This window comes from Piliocolobus tephrosceles, chromosome 15 (genome assembly GCF_002776525.5).
Source record: "Piliocolobus tephrosceles isolate RC106 chromosome 15, ASM277652v3, whole genome shotgun sequence".
Taxonomy (NCBI): domain Eukaryota; kingdom Metazoa; phylum Chordata; class Mammalia; order Primates; family Cercopithecidae; genus Piliocolobus; species Piliocolobus tephrosceles.
Genome location: NC_045448.1, coordinates 9837148 through 9854219, shown reverse-complemented (window position 1 = coordinate 9854219; position 17072 = coordinate 9837148). Strand labels below are relative to the sequence as shown.

Here is a 17072-nt window from a genome sequence, read left to right as displayed (position 1 = left end):
TAAGAGATGATCTTATTCGGTTCCTTCTCATATGTTTTCTGCTTCTTGTTTAGCTGTGGTTGGTCTTTCCAAAGCCCCCCTAGAATCTCGAGGGATGACACCCCTCGCACGTACACAGACATACACATACAAACACATGCACACGCACACAAACATACACATACACATGCACACGCACACTCGACCTGAGCTCAGCCCAGTTCCCAGGGCCCCAGTCCAGGTGCCGCCGGCTCCCCATGTCCAGGTGTCTGTGACCTGCAGGTGGAGGCAACCCCATGGAGGAGTCTGTGTCTGCAGGAGGCTGGAGCCGCCACCTGGGGCTGCTGTGTCTTCGCTTTTCATACCAGCTCCCCCTCGCTGCTTCAGCAAGCTTGTGTGTTCTGGGAGTCTGATGCTTTTTCCATCTGAGAAAGTCAAGTTAAAGGCTTAGACAAATTGGCCAGATAAACGGCCACACAATAAAATCTCAGGCATAGAGAAAAACACAGGTGAGAACAACAGGAACAGCAAGCCTGAGCCATCAGGGAAATGGCTTCCTCCTGCACCCACGCTGGGGGCCGTTCATGCATTGGATGGCATTCCATCCGGAAGGCTGGCCTGAGGCTGCAGGGTCTTCTCCTTAGTAGGGAGCAGTGCAAAGTCAGGTCCCTACGCCAGGCATTCCAAGCCCCGTGCTGCAAGGGTCCCGCCGCCATTTCAGAAGGGCAGCAGCAGGCAGCTCAGTGTCCACCCTGACAGACCCTGGGCTTGGCTGGGTGTCCTGCCTTAGCTTTAAGAGGTTCTCAGAGCCGGGCACAGTGGCTCACGCCTGTAATCCCAGCACTTTGGGAGGCTAAGGTGGGTGGATGGCCTGAGGTCAGGAGTTTGAGACTAGCCTGACCAACGTGGTGAAACCGCGTCTCTACTAAAAATACAAAAAAATAGCTGGGCGTGGTGGCAGGCACCTGTAATCCCAGCTACTCAGGAGACTGAGGCAGGAGAATCGCTTGACCCCAGGAGGCAGAGATTACAGTGAGCCAAGGTCATGCCACTGCACTCCAGCCTGAGTGACAGAGCGAGACTCCATCTCAAAACAAAACAAACAAAAAAAGGTTCTCTAAGGTGGGTGGATGGCCTGAGGTCAGGAGTTCAAGACCAGCCTGGCTAACATGGCGAAACCCCACCTCTACTAAAAATAGGAAAATTAACCAGGCTTGGTGGCACACACCTGTAATCCCAGCTACTCTGGAGGCTGAGGCAGGAGAATCGCTTGATACCTGGAGGCAGAGGTTGCAGTGAGCTGAGATCACGCCAGTGCACTCCAGCCTGGATGACAGAGCTAGACTCCATCTCAAAACAAGTAAAAAATAAAAGAGGTTCTCCATCTCACCCCATTTACAAAACAGCATGGGGAGTGCACGATAGAGGTCGGGGCAAAGCCACACCCGTCAGAGGGTAGTGGGCCGGGCTGGGAGAGGAGGGCACCCTGGGGAGCTCCTTGGCGTTGAACCAAGTACACCAAGGCCTGGAAGGTGAGGAGAGGGGAGCGTGAAGACACCGCTGTTGCGATCCCTTCTCACCCTTGCACTTCCCCGCCTCACCTGCTGAGCATTCACAGTGACCCTAGATATAGAAGTTCGTGACTTCAGGGTGTGTGTTTGGCCTTAATTTCGAATTCTTTTTTTTTTTTTTTTTTTTTTTGAGGCAGAGTCTTGTTCTGTTGCCCAGGCTGGAGTGCAGTGGTGCGATCTCGGCTCACTGCAAGCTCTGCTGCCTTCCGGGTTCATGCCATTCTCCTGTCTCAGCCTCCCGAGTAGCTGGGACTACAGGCGCCCGCCACCACGCCTGGCTAATTTTTTTTTTTTTTTTTTTGTATTTTTAGTAGAGACGGGGTTTCACCGCGTTCGCCAGAATGGTCTCGATCTCCTGACCTCGTGATCCGCCCACCTTGGCCTCCCAAAGTGCTCGGATTACAAGCGTGAGCCACTGCGCCCGGCCGATTTTGAATTCTAACAGGGGACATGAGCTGTTGGATCACCCAGCCTCTGTCTGGCTTCAGTGACAGGCATCTCACCGCCTCCTGGGGCAGCCTCTCCCTCGCAGGCAGTTCCGACTTAGTCCTCTGTGTCGAACACAACCCACCTCCCTGTAGTGCAGACACACTGAGCCCCTGTGACAGGCAGAAGTGTGGCCCATTTACACATGAGCTTTTCAGATATTTGGGGTAGCTACTCTGATCACTCAATTTATGTCATGGAAACTTTGGACATTGACAGGTTGCTTTCTGGCCTTATTACACATTATCCGGAAGTTTCCACTTCCTTGCATTCCTAGGTTAATTCCATTAGGCTCATGAAACCTGTATCTTCTATGATTTAAAACAAAAATTTTTTTTAGTAGTTTTCTCGGCCAGGCGCAGTGGCTCATGCCTGTAATCCCAGCACTTTGGGAGGCTGAGGTGGGTGGATCACAAGGTCAAGAGATTGAGACCATCCTGGCCAACATTGTGAAACCCCGTCTCTACTAAAAATACAAAAATTGTCTGGGTGTGGTGTCAGGCACCTGTAGTCCCAGCTACTTGGGGTGGCTGAGGCAGGAGAATCGTTTGAACTCGGGAGGCTGAGGTTGTAGTCAGTCAAGATCGCGCCACTGCATTCCAGCTTGGTGACCGAGCAAGACTCCGTCTCAAACAAAAACAACAACAACAAAATAAAAATAATTTTTTTTTTCTCCAGAAAGGGTAATAGGAGATAAACTCTAAGTCTTTGTATATCTGAAAATATCTTCATTTTCTTTTCTTTTCTTTTTTATTTTTTTCGAGATGGAGTCTCACTCTGTCACCCAGGCTGGAGTGCAGTGGTGCACTCTCGCGTCACTGCAAGCTCTGCCTGCGGGTTCATGCCATTCTCCTGCCTCAGCCTCCTGAGTAGCTGGGACTACAGGCACCCGCCACCACGCCTAGCTAATTTTTTGTATTTTTAGTAGAGACGGGGTTTCACCGTGTTAGCCATGATGGTCTCAATCACCTGACCTCGTGATCCACCCATCTCGGCCTCCCAAAGTGCTGGGATTACAGGCATGAGCCAGTGCGCCCGGCCATCTTCATTTTCTTAATACCTGATTAATAGTTTATTTGGAATTAAAATTCTGAGTTCAAAACAGCTTTCCCTTATACCTTTGCAGCCATTATAACAGTGGCTTCCAGTGTCACTGATGAGCAGGTGAGGCCACCTGACTCTTGGTTTCTTGTAGGTGGCCTGTCTCCGCCTGCTCATCCCTTCCTGGAGACTTTATTTAATTTTTAAAAATTAAAAACAAAATTTTTTTTGAGACAGAGTCTCACTCTGTCACCCAGACTGGAGTGCAGTGGTGCAGTCTCAGCTCACTGCAACCTCTTCTTCCTGGGTTCAAGCAATTCTCCTGTCTCAGCCTCCCCGGTAGCTGGGATAAGAGGTGCCCGCCACCACGCCCTATTAATTTTTGTGTTTTTAGTAGAGACAGGGTTTCACCATGTTGGCCAGGCTGGTCTGGAACTCCTGACCTCAGGTGATCGACCTGCCTCGGCCTCCCAAAGTGCTGGGATTACAGGTGTCAGCCACTGCGTCTCACTGTTTCATCTTGATTATTCTTTCATGCGCCCTCCCCCTCTAAATGTGAGTCCTTTTACAACCATTTATATTTATGAACCAAAAACTGGTTGACTAGCACATACAGCTGGAGTGGGTTTCTTTGTAGTCGTGTACACCTATTTACCCAAAAGTTTTTTCCTTTGAACAGAAAGATCTTGTAAGCTCTAAGAAGTTGTAAGCTCAACCCAGGCACCTCTTATGTTTGCAACCTAAATTCTCATCACCTGGATGGTCCAAAATACTTCAAAGTATAGATTTAACTTAAAGTGGTTTCAGACTGGGGATGCCTGCTATGTGCCTGGCAAAAGCAAATGCATCCCCTCTCTGGAGGAGGACCTCTTAGGCCTCAAAGAATACCCATAGGGAATTTTTCAAGGATGACAAGCTGCAAATGACAAAAAATAACCAACTCCCCAAAGAACCAAGTGAAGACTTAGAAGAAACAATAAACAAAAATGTACCAATGAAGAGCTCAGTTACTAAGATCACCAGACACAAATTATAATCAACTGCATTTATTATGTTAAAACACCTGCAAAGGACAAGGACTATAGAAAGTGACCTAGAAGATCTGAAAAAGAACCAAACAGGACATCTGGAAATGGAAAATATAATAAGCAAAATGAAAGATATCAATGGTATGGGTTTAACAGGTTAGACAGAGATGAAGAGAGGATTGGTGAGATGGAGAGAGGGAGATAGAAATGACCCAGAACACAACGTAGAGAGACAGGACCTGATAAAAGATAGCCGGAGAAGAAACTACAGCAAATAATCATATTCAGTCATGATGTGACGGAAAGTTTTTCTTTCAATAAAGGATTAAGATGGAGGTGACTGTCACCATCACTTCCTTTCACTGTGCTACTGGGGTTGGAGGTCCCAGCCAGTGCAGAGAGGTTAGGGAAAAAATGCAGAAGGACCAGAAAGGGAAAAATCAAATGGTCATTATTTCCAGATCATGTGAATGGGAAGAAAATTCAAAGGAATCCATAAATTACTAGAACTAATAAGAGAGTTCAGTCAGACTGCTAAGCACAAGATAAATTCATATATCTCTGGCCAGGCCCAGTGGCTCACGCCTGTAATCCGAGCACTTTGGGAGGCTGAGATGGGAGGGTCATTTGAGTTCAGGAGTTTAAGACCAGCCAGGGCAACACAGTAAGACCCCATCTCTACAAAAAATGAAAAATTAGCTGTTCATGGTGGCACGAGCCTGTAGTCCCAGCTACACGAGAGGCTGAAATGGGAGGATTGCTCGAGCCTGGGAGGTGGAGGCTGCAGTGAACTACGATCAGGCCACTGCACTCCAGTCTGGGCAACAGAGCAAGACCCTGTCTCAGAAAAAAAAGAAAAGAAAAGAAAAAAAATTTTTAAAAATGTATATATCTCAGTCATTTCTGAAGCATCAAGCAGGTAGACGATTTTATTTTAAAAAGATAACATTACTGGCTGGGCACGGTGGCTCATGCCTGTAATCCCAGCACTTTGGGAGGCCGAGGTGGGCGGATCACCTGAGAGGTGAGGAGTTTGAGACCAACCTGACCAATATGGGAAAACCCAATCTCTACTAAAAATACAAAAATTAGCTGGACATGGTGTCAGGCACCTGTAATCCCAGCTACTTGGGAGGCTGAGGCAGGAGAATGGCTTGAATCCAGGAGGCAGAGGTTGCAGTGAGCCGAGATCGCGCCATTGCACTCCAGCCTGGGCCACAAGAGCAAAACTCTGTCTCAAAAATAAAGAAATAAAATAAAAAGAGATATCCATGGTATCTCTATAGGGAAAATGATAACTTCTTAGAAGACACTAAAGGAGTGCTAAATGGATAGATATTCCCTATTTATACATTTGAAGACTTGTTATTGTAAAGCTGTAAGTCCCCCTGAAATGATCTGTAGTTTAATACAACCCTAGAAAAATCCCCAAGGTTTTTTCCCCCAAATATGACAAGCTGATTATAATACATGTACAGATGGTCCCTGATTTTGATGATTCAACATAGGGTTTTTCCACTTTACAACGTTTTCTTTGGGCCGTAACCCCATGGTAAACCGAGGAGCACCTGTATGTGGAAGTGCCAACAGCTAAGAATCACCGAGACTCTCTTGGAGAAAGAAAGAAGCTGGGAAGACATGCTTTAGCAGACAGCAAGACTTACCTGATGCCAGGAATGAGACAGGGTGGTTCTGGCACTGCACAGGTTGGCACGTAGACTGCTGGACCCTAGAAGCCACGGCAGCCACATGCTGTGTAGATACATCCTTGCCTTATGAAGAGAAACTGCTGCGGGGGGCAGGGAGAGAGTTCTAGGTGATGTTTAGAGTGGGGTCGGGGTTGCGTGGTTCCTGGAGGTGACACACGGGGTGTCCTCGTGCTAGGTGGCAGTGGGTCACATGACCCCTGGAGGTGGGTGGCCGTCTGGGAGGCAGCGAGTCTGGCCCTGGCTCTGCCGCTTGCTCTGTGTATGAGCTTTCCAAGATACTCCCCTCTTGCAGCCGCCATTTTCTTGCCTGTGCAATGAGTGGATGGAATTGGACAGCTCGAGAGCCTTTCCAGCTCTGAGGCTTATGGATCCTGGGTTGAAAGTGGTGGCCACTGTCTGTCCACACAAAGCCAAAGCCTTAGGCAAGCTGCACTGTTGACAATCTTTGAATGTCTCTTCGTTCCATCTTTCTGAAGGTGTCCGCAGAGCAGAGCACAGAGGGCCACCCGGGGAGCGGCAGTGTCTCTGAGTAAGTACTGGGGTGACACATCTCTCCCAGAAGCCACGGGTTCTTTTCGTTGACTCCAGCCAGCCTCAGAGCCCTCCTGTCCCCCACACTTTCCTCCAGGTCCTCACGAGGTTTCCAGAGGCAGCTTCCTCTAAATGCAAAGCCCTAGACCTCAAGGGAAGGTCCTGCCAAGGAGACTGCAGAAGGCTCACAATCTCACCGCAACTTTGCTCTTCCTCCTAAAAAAGGCCATGACCTGGATCAGACCAGGGCATGCCCAACCCATTTCCTGTTTGCACCTTAACTCATTCAAAAATATTCAGGTGCCATGCTGTGCGCTGTGGCCAGATCTAGGAACAAGACACAGCCTTTAAGGAACTTGCAGCCCAGGGCCAGCAGTGGGCCCACCTGCAGCTCCCGGGCATTCTACCAGGGAACCATGCTGAACACCCTTGAAGGTAGCAGGCGAGGAGCCTGGTCTCATTTCCTCCTTTAAAATCCCCCAGCCCCAGCGCCCAGGCCTTGTCTGTCTGCTCCAAGGATGACTTTCCACCCCAGGCCAGTCACCCCCTTGGCTTGCTCACCTCCAACTAATGTGGTAACGGGTCACTGGGAGTGGGTGATTGTCAAGTAAGATTGTGGGAGTGAAAAAGGTTGGAAATGTTAACCATTGTCCTTAATTACAAATGATTTTGGGACAGGAACCCTGCTGGACTCCCTTATTTACCAGACACTGGCAGGTCCCACCCTGAGCCCCACAGCGGTGCTGAGGGGTGCTGAGGGCTGCAATGCAGGGGCTGGGACTGAGGCCCTACCCAGGAGGGGCGTGGTCTGGGAAAATGCAGGCAGCAAGCTCCAGGGGAGGTCAGAACCCGTATTTTAACACAGCTTGAGGGGGCCAGGCCCAGTGGCTCACGCCTATAATCCCAGCACTTTGGGAGGCCTAGGCGGGTGGATCACTTGAGGTCAGGAATTCAAGAGCAGCTTGGCCAACATGGTGAAACCCTGTCTCTAGTAAAAAAAATACAAAAAAAAAAAAAAAAGCCGGACACGGTGATGTGCACCTGTAATCCCAGCTACTCCGGGGGCTGAGGCAGGAGAATCGCTTGAACCCAGGAGGTGGAGGTTACAGTGAGACAAGGTCATGCCACTTCGCTCCAGCCTAAGTGACAGAGCGAGAATCTGTCTCAGAAAAAAATAGATAAATAAATAAAAATAAAAATATAAAAATAAGATGGCTTCAAGGACGTACAGGAGTTGGCTGAGGAGAGAGGAAGGAAGGAGCCTCCTGGGACACTGTGTGGGCAGGGGGGGAGGCAGGAGGGAATGGGGGAGGGAGGATTAAGGCGTTGGGAGGGTTTTGAATGCCGAGCGGAAAAGGCTGGCCATTGCTTCCCAGTAGAAGGCTGTGGCCGGCTCTGGGCAATGTTAGAAGCCACTGCAGAGGGGGAGGTAGTAAGGATGCCCGCACAGCTCTGCCCCTGCCCTGTCAGCAGGGACTTTAGAGTTTCCATCAGCCCAAGGAATTTAGGATTAAATCCTACCATGAACTAATTAGCTATTATTTCTTTTTTTTTTTTTTTTGAGGCGGAGTCTTGCTCTGTCGCCCGGACTGGAGTGCAGTGGCCAGATCTCAGCTCACTGCAAGCGCCACCTCCCGGGCTTACGCCATTCTCCTGCCTCAGCCTCCCGAGTAGCTGAGACTACAGGCGCCCGCCACCTCGCCCAGCTAGTTTTTGTATTTTTAGTAGAGACGGGGTTTCACCGTGTTAGCCAGGATGGTCTCGATCTCCTGACCTCGTGATCCGCCCGTCTTGGCCTCCCAAAGTGCTGGGATTACAGGCTTGAGCCACCGCGCCCGGCCAGCTCTTATTTCTTCTGACTTTTACACATGCACATTCTAGGACTCCCCTCAAATTTCCGTTACTACCACTCACCAGTGGTACTTCACTCATTCAGTATACTTTATTTACTTATTTTTATTTTTTTAAAATTGTTTTGGGATAGAGTTTTGCTCTTATCATCCAGGCTGGAGTGCAATGGTACGATCTTGGCTCACTGCAGTCTCCGCCATCTGGGTTCATGCGATTCTCCTGCCTCAGCCTCCCGAGTAGCTGGGATTACAGGCACGAGCCACCTGCCCAGCTAATTTTTGTATTTTTTGTAGAGATGGGGTTTCGCCAAGTTGGCCAGGCTGGTCTCGAACTCCTGGCCTCAAGTGATCCGCCCGCCTTGGCCTCCCAAAGTGCTGGGATTATGGGCGTGAGCCACCGCACCCAGCCTTTTCATTCAGTATACTTTATTTATTTATTTATTTTTTTAGACGGAGTCTCGCTCTGTTGCCCAGGCTGGAGTGCAGTGGCTGGATCTCAGCTCACTGCAAGCTCCGCCTCCCGGGTTTACGCCATTCTCCTGCCTCAGCCTCCCAAGTAGCTGGGACTACAGGTGCCCACCACCTCGCCCGGCTAGCTTTTTTGTATTTTTTAGTAGAGACGGGGTTTCACCGGGTTAGCCAGGATGGTCTTGATCTCCTGACCTTGTGATCCGCCCGTCTCGGCCTCCCAAAGTGCTGGGATTACAGGCTTGAGCCACCGCGCCCGGCCCATTCAGTATACTTTAATGGGAGTCTCCCTGGGTGCTGCCCTGGGTGTGGGAGTGCCCAGGGCTCTCTCAGCCCCTCCAGCATGGTGCTCCCACCAGGAAGGAAACCCCAGGTCCTAGCAGGCCTGCCCCAGGGTCAGGGCTGGCAGCATCTGCCCTGTACCCACTGTGTTTCTCGCTGCCCACAGCACAGCACCTGGCTCCTGTGGCAGCCGCAGACCCTGTAGGCCAGTCTCAGCGCCCCCGGCGTGCAGCTCTCCGGCACCAGTGCCTCGCCCTGTGGCTGTGACGGTGTCCTGCCCTTCAGTCTCCTCCCTCCAGTGTCACCCTCGCCCTCCCAGGCAGGGTCCTTCCAACAGTGTTTCAGGGTGGAGGTGCTAATGTCTACCGCTGACTCTGGGATGCATCAGAAAATCAGATGAAGAAGTCAATAAGTATGTGATAAAGTAAATATAGCAAAGTTGAACTTAATTGTTCAATCTACAAATTTTAACTTTTCAGTATGTTTAAAATGTTTCATAATAAAATACCGAAGAAGAAACCCTTCAAAGCACAGTTTAAACATCTCCCTCATACTCTATCCCCTTCCTGCTCAAACTAGTGTCCCTTCTCCCGCATGGTGCAACTTCCCAGCCCTCTCACAAGTGGCCTGTCCTGTAGTAGGTCCACGTGATATGGCCCTGCCCTGTCCCCTCTCTTCAGGCCTCATCACAGAAGGAATCACATTTGCCTCTGGTCTCACATGTGCGCCAGGCACATGGTCGCATTTCGTAGACCCTTGTTGACAGGATTGTTTAATGTCAGCCTGGGGCCTGTGGGCCTTGACCCCACTGCTGACCATCCTGACGATGCCAGGTCCTCCCCCGGCAGGGCCCTGCGGAAGCAGCAGAGGGGAGCAGCTGTGCCTGAGGAAGTCGCTGCTTCCCTGAGCTTTTGGCTGGGCCATCCTGACCTGAAGTCTGTAAGGACGAGGTAGTGGAAGCCCAGGGACCCATGGAGGGGAACACAGGGGTTCTAGAAACTTCTTTTTTTTTTTTATTTTTGAGACGGAGTCTCGCTCTGTCGCCCGGGCTGGAGTGCAGTGGCTGGATCTCAGCTCACTGCAAGCTCCGCCTCCTGGGTTTACGCCATTCTCCTGCCTCAGCCTCCTGAGTAGCTGGGACTACAGGCGCCCGCCACCTCGCCCGGCTAGCTTTTTGTATTTTTTAGTAGAGACGGGGTTTCACCGTGTTAGCCAGGATGGTCTCAAACTCCTGACCGCGTGATCCGCCCGTCTCGGCCTCCCAAAGTGCTGGGATTACAGGCTTGAGCCACTGCGCCCGGCCTAGAAACTTCTGTCTGCAGCTGCTGCTGAAATTCACCTATTGTTCATTCTGCAAATGCTTGTTGAGTGCCCAGTGTAAGCCAGGCCTTGGGCCAGACACATTGGTGTCTGAGGTGAGAGAGGTTACTCCTCCCTGTTTTCCTAGTGAGTAAACTGAGATCCAAAGCAGGCTGTCCCCACGTTGTGGAGGTAGCAGATTCTAGAAAATTCTAGACCCAGCGAGGTGCGGTGGCTCACACCTGTAATACCAGCACTTTGGGAGGCCGAGGTAGGTGGATCACCTGAGGTCAGGAGTTTGAGACTAGCCTGGCCAACGTGGTCAGCCTGGGTAACATAGGGAGACCTTGTCTCCACAAAAAATACAAAAATTAGCCAGATGTGGTGGCACATGCCTGGGGTCCCAGCTGCTGAGGAGACTGAGGTGGGAGGATGGCTTGAGCCTGAGAAGTGGAGGCTATTGTGAGCTGTGATCTCGCTACTGCATTTCAGCCTGGGTGACAAAGCAAGATCCTGTCTAAAAACAAACAAACAAACAAACAAACAAAAGCATGACTTTAGGAATCCCTGCTGATGGAAAACCTGACAGTGAATGAGAATTTAAACAAAGATTCATTTCTTGAGTCCCTCAAGAGTGGGGAGGGAGACTTCCCAAGAATCGCTTTAGGATCCATTTTTCCCTTTTATCTGTGTGCCCCCACCCAGGTAGGGGGAAGAAAGAGCTTACAGCCCCACGTGGCTCTCCAAGCCCCACCAGTTGCCCCACGGTGTTGGCGGAGTGTTGCCAGGCAGACAGGGCAGGGGTGGCTATGGAGCCCAGTGGAGCCTGACTTCTCACAGGCCCTGGACTGCCTGCCATCCTGCCCACCCCAGCCCCAGGGCTGCCCGTCAGCTTCCCACGTGCCAGTCCCTGCTCTTTCTCCCCAAGATCCCAACTACAGGGCATGTCAGGTGCTGAGTGAGACAGGATGAGTGAGGAGAATGGCTGTGTGACCCTGGGCGGCCACCTCCCTCAGGGCTTAACTTCACATCCACAGGCAAGTGGGGGGCTGCCTGGTGAGCCCAGAGGGGCTTCTACTCCTGTGGGGGTCCCTAGGCCCAGAAGTGCTGCTTGAGGTTCCTGCTGACCAGGAGACCCTGTTGCCCTTGAGGGTGTCTGGGCGTCCCTTGCCCATTCCTCTTCTTCCCAACAATCCTCAGGGGAGTTGAGCCCAGGAGGATGGTGGGGAACGGGAAGGGCAGTGGCCGGGCCTCTCCTCTGTACTGGGTGCTTTGCTGGGCCCTTACTCTGTTTTTTTTTTTTTTTTTTTTGGTTTGTTTGTTTTTTCTGTTTTGAGATAGGGTCTTGGTCTGTTGCCCAGGCTGGAGTGCAGTGGTACAATTTCAGCTCATTGCAAACTCCATTTCCCAGGCTCAAGTGATTCTCCAGCCTCAGGCTCCTGAGTAGCTGGGACTACAGGCACGTGCCACCATGTCCGACTAATTTTCATACTCTTTGTAGAGACAGGGTTTCACCATGTTGGCTAGGCTGGTCTCGAACTCCTGAGCTCCAACCAATCCACCTGCCTCTGCCTCCCAAAGTGCTGGGGATTATAGGCATGAGCTACTGCGCCAGGCCAGGCATGAGCTACTGTGAAGCTAACAGCATCACAGTGACTTCTGTTGAGTGTTTCCTTAGTGCCCAGCTCTGTGGTAGACACACCGCGGGCGGCGCCTGGTCCAACCTTCAGGCCGGCCTTGTGGAGTAGCTGCTGGGTTTTATCCACAGGGGCATGAGGCCTGGTACACACCTTGCCCACAGCCACACAGCAACTGCGTGGCTGAGCCAGGTGAGATCTGCCTGCTTCCAGAGAATCTGCATTTCCACTGTGTCTCAGGGCTGCAAGGAACACATATTGCCTCCAGTGCCTTCGAGGACAGGCAGTGTGCCAGGAGCCCTGCAGGCGTCAACAGTGACCACACAGCTGTTTCTGCACACCGGCCGCAGGTGGTGATAATAAGTACAGTCCCTGGAGCCAGCTGGGCAATAGGGGCATGACACCTCCGGGGCATGAGAGGAGTGTGTCCCCTGGACGCCTGGAGGCCCACTGCTAGATTCCGATCCTTCCCGGGGAATGAAGTCAAGTGGCTGTGCCAGGGGGGCCCAGCTCTTGCCCTGAGTTCCGAGAGAGCCAGACGGGGACCCAGAGGCTGTGCTCTGAGCATCAGTGGGAGTGCAACCACAGAGGGACCTTTGAGTCCATCTGGCCCAGCCCCCCAAGCTCGCAGGTGGGGAACCAGATCGGGAAATGGGGGACGGCTCGCCCCAGTGTCTGGCAAGTGGCAGAGCAGTTGGCGGTGTTCCCCTTGCCCAGAGTCCCTGGCTGGCCACCGGGAGGGCAGCGTCCCACACCTGGCCGTGGGCAGCTGGCCTGCCTCTCCCGGACCCTGTCAACTGCAAACCTGCACACCCCCTTCCGAGGCAGCATCTCCAGGAAGCAGCACCCAGCCTGACCGAGGCTTCACGCCCTGCCCTGGGCTCCAGGACTCCCTCCTGCAAAGGTCTGCACATTTCAACACAACTGTGGCAGTCCGGGGACAGTTAGCACCACCCAGGTGTCCACACAAAGTCCACAAGGTCTGGGAGAGCGGGACGAGCCGGCAGGGTCCAGGCTGGTGGAGCCACTTTCTGGAGCCCAGGCAGCGGGAGCAGGAGCTCTAGTCTCGGTCCCTCTCAGCTAGGCTGCCAGGTGGGTTGAGGGAGTGGCGGGATCCTGAACGTGTGGATCCATAAAACGAGCAGCTCCTGTGAGACCCCAGAGGGTACAGGCACAGACCAATGTCCGCAAGCAACCAACATGACAGTAATTCCCTTTTATTTTTTTTTTATTTTTTTGAGACAGAGTCTTACTTTGTCTCCCAGGCTGGAGTGCAGTGGCTCATTCTCGGCTCACTGCAACCTCCACTTCCTGGGTTCAAGCCATTCTGCCTCAGCCTCTCGAGTAGCTGGGATTATAGGCACCCGCCACCCCACCTGGCTAATTTTTGTATTTTTAGTAGAGACGAGATTTCACCATGTTGGCCACGCTGGTCTCGAACTCCTGACCTCAAGTGATCTGCCCACCTCAGCCTCCCAAAGTGCTAGGATTACAGGCATGAGCCACTGTGCCTGGCCGTGATTCCCATTAAGGCTGTGGTGCCCTGGATTCCATGTCATATGTTGCCCATGCATTATCTTATGCCTCAGAACGACTCATGAATAAAGTTGTGTACATGAGAAAAAACTCGGAGGCTCAGAGACGCACTGGCCTTGCCTGAGGTTGCCGCCTGGGTGAGCCGCAGAGTTGGGATTCAAGCTCGGGTCTTCCCAGCCCAGAGCCTGCCCTCCCTCAAACAGGGCACGTGCTGGCTTCCACTCAGCGCAGGGGCTCAGTGTTGTGGGAGATGAAGCGATCGCAGCAAAGGCCTGCTGGTGGCTGTGTGCTGGGCGAGAGAGCCACAGGGTGTCCCAGGGCAAAGGCTTTTGGTTTGTGTTTCAGGATGGGCCCACTAGGAGCCATTGTGGTGGCCAGGGGAGATGAGTGTGAAGGCACCGTCCTGCCTCCTGACAGCCCCATCCCATTTCTGGCCCACAGAGCTCCAGGCAGTAGTGGCAAGAAGCCCGAGAGGCCGGCAGCCATCTCCTACGACCACGCGGAAGAGGGGCTGATGGCGAGCATCGAGCGGGAGTACTGCCGCTGAGGACAGCATGCCCCGCCGGGCCTCGGAGACACCTGCTGGCTGGGGCACCCCCTCCTCGCCCAGAGCTCTAGCAGGAGCTGAACCACCTCCAAAACGCAGTCACTCCCGGATATTCAAAGCTGACCTGGCAAATCCACTTTCAGACCCTGCTGACCTGGGCCAGCCACTGGCGGTCATGGTTGCTGGTGGGGGCGACTAGCTGTGCAGACCCACAGGTGCGTGGGCCCGGGCCGCCGGCGCCTCCTCCCCAACGCGGGGAGCCTGCCGGATTCTCCTGGAGCCTGAAATGCGTGCACCTCTTGGTTGCCCGCTTTCCACAGTGGGGAGGGCTCACGAGGCTTGGGTGACACAAGCGAGCCCCTCCTGGCATCCGCGCCACAACACTTCCGGAAGGTTACGCTGTGGAAGGTACACCCGTGCTGCTCCCTCAGTCTCAGGCCCATCTCTCCAGGGGTGACCGGGTCAATTTAGAGCTTCTCAACTTTAACTCCCTAATGAGCAGCCTGGGGGTGCTGTTGACATGCAGGGCCTGAGGTTCCTTACGTCTAACCAGCTCCCCAGCCCAGGCCCAAGCTCCGAAGCCCCAACTGCACTTTGAGGAGTGAGAATCCCAGCTTTGATCTACCTTGCAGTGGGAGGTAGAGCGCATCACTGCCTCTGGGCCTCAGTTTCCCTCTCTGGAAAATCAGCTCTGGCAGCTCTTGGAGGCCCTCCCCAGCTCTGACATTCTGGAACTGCACAAGCCCAGGCTGCCACTGCTGTTCCCCTACCCCAGGCACAGCACTGCCTTCCCTGCGGGGACCCAGCGCCCAGGTCCCACGGGGAGAGGGTCTGCCTGACACTGGCTTTCCAGTTCTCCCTCTCACAGGCAGCCCGGCCAGCGCCTACGGGGCTTTTAAATTCTCTTCCCGCCTAGGTGGGAGGTGGGAAACCACAGCAGTAAGGCAGGAAGAGCCTTGGAATGTTCCTGGTTGACAGATGGGAAAACTGACCTGCCCAGGACGCCCTGGGAACAGGGGGCGGAGCTCCGGCTAGAGGGGACTCCTGTGTGGGCGGGCAGGTCTGGAGTCCGCCTCCTGTGTGCGGGGTGGTGCGGCCTGCTGGGGGACAGCTCGGGGGAGAACTGCGAGGAGAACTGCGGGGAGAACAGCGGTCTAGGGAGGCAGGAGGCAGGCGGCAGGCTCCTCCCCAGCAGCCTGGAGGGCATCAGGACAGAGGGGTAAGGAGGAAACAGCGCGGCTTCTGCTGAAACCAGTACAAGCCTGGTAATCTGGCTTGACCGGCCAACACGGAGGCCCCCCCAACCGTTTTCTTTTTTCCCGGAGAAGAGCTCCGCTCGTACGTCCTTAGAACATGGCAGAGCAGGAGCATCTCAGGAACCAACGGCCAGCTCCTTGGCGCTGTCCCCAGACCCACAGGCCTGCTGCGGCCATTTGCAAACGGGCATTGCCTTGAACTTCTGAGAGTGCCTTTGACCAGCTGTTCGCAGCTGGGAAACTCCAAGTTTCGAAGTCGGAGCTTGGAACGGCCCCCGCAAGGGCATGGCTCAAACCCTCCGCAGAGCTGGGAGCCATTGCTCATGCAAGCCCAACCGATTCTTTTGATATAAAGATGGAAGTCTTTATATCAAATACATCTTTTAAAGTAAGTTAACATTTTATTTCTTACCACCAGATGGATAAGGCTTTGAATTTAATCATGTAAATGTTTATAATTTTATGTCATTTTGTTAAAATGGGATGTTTTCAATTGGTTTCCAAGAAAAAGATAATACCTCTGCATTTTCTGGTAGAAAACGCATAATACCCTTAATGAGATCAATGTGTTACGGGAAAAAAATTCCAAAAGTAGTTACAAGCTATATCAATGTCAAAGTAAATGCACTTCATCAAAGCTAAGAAGTCACAGGAATTGTTCTCAGGTCTTTAAAAAATTTTTTCCTGAATTCACGAACAGTGTCTTCTGAACAGCAGCTAGCCAAATAAAGTGGTATGTGTGTACTGCAGCTGCAGGTGAACTTAAAAATAATAATAATAGGCCGGGCGTGGTGGCTCAAGCTTGTAATCCCAGCACTTTGGGAGGCCGAGGCGGGCGGATCACGAGGTCAGGAGATCGAGACCATCCTGGCTAACCCAGTGAAACTCCGTCTCTACTAAAAAAAATACAAAAAACTAGCCGGTCGAGGTGGTGGGCGCCTGTAGTCCCAGCTACTCGGGAGGCTGAGGCAGGAGAATGGCGTGAACCCAGGAGGCGGAGCTTGCAGTGAGCTGAGATCTGGCCACTGCACTTCAGCCTGGGCAACAGAGCGAGACTCCGTCTCCAAAATAAGAATAAGAAGAAGAATAAGAATAAAGCAGTGTGTACCAGCTGCTGAGCCGGCCCTGTCTCTGTCCTGTGAGATGGAGGGGCTGTCTGGAAGTGGAGGCGTGGGCGTTGCTGCAGCCTGCTGCCCGGCCAGAGTCTGTCCTGGTGCCTCCTGTGTGCAGGGCACCGCCTCAGGCATCTTCCTGGCTGCCCCATGTTGCATCTGAGCCGCAGCGTCCTGCTCAGAACTGCGTGTGGGATTTGCTCACTGCCAGGATAGGACTGTGGCTGGAATCGAGGCAGAAAGAAAAACACCTCAAAGGCAAAAATGACGCATGTTATTGTCTGGGAAAGTCTTAAGTGACCACAAACGTGTCTCCTGGTTTCTTTTTTTCTTTTCTTGAGACAGAGTCTTGCTCTATTGCCCAGGCTGGAGTGCAGTGGTTCAATCTCGTCTCACCACAACCTCAGCCTCCCAGGTTCAAGCAATTCTCCTGCCTCAGCCTCCCGAGTAGCTGGGATTACAGGCACGCACCACCACGCCTAGCTAATTTTTTTGTATTTTTAGTAGAGACGGGGGTTTCACCATGTTGGCCAGGCTGGTCTCGAACTCCTGACCTTGTGATCTTCTCGCCTCTGCCTCCCAAAGTGCTGGGAATACAGGCGTGAGCCACCATGCCCGGCCAGGTGTCTCTGGTTTCTGTAGTATGAGAGTTCCTCGAAGATGGTACAAAGCCCCAGGAACTGAGAAAACACTGTCCACCCCCAGCTCTGAGAAATGCTGGGTGTGTTTTCTTAGGGAAG

At 52.7% G+C, this 17072-nt stretch overlaps 1 protein-coding gene across 3 annotated transcripts in view; it reads left to right on the top strand.

Moving 5' to 3' along the window:
• CYS1 (cystin 1) overlaps positions 1-15998 on the top strand; it is a 25030-nt gene extending 9032 nt beyond the window's left edge. Inside the window, exons 2-4 of one of the 3 annotated variants that reach the window (XR_004228493.1) lie at positions 6291-6343; positions 6443-6780; positions 12013-12104. Coding sequence is in view for 2 of the 3 variants with exons in the window: in XM_031934177.1 (XP_031790037.1) it covers positions 6291-6343; positions 9112-9304 (246 nt within the window). In the remaining variant the exon portion in view is untranslated. Of the gene's footprint in view, positions 1-6290; positions 6344-6442; positions 6781-9111; positions 9357-12012; positions 12105-13858 lie in introns of those variants that run through there. The other 2 variants (XM_023198468.1, XM_031934177.1) reach the window with 2 other exon arrangements.
• Positions 15999-17072: the final 1074 nt, after the last annotated feature.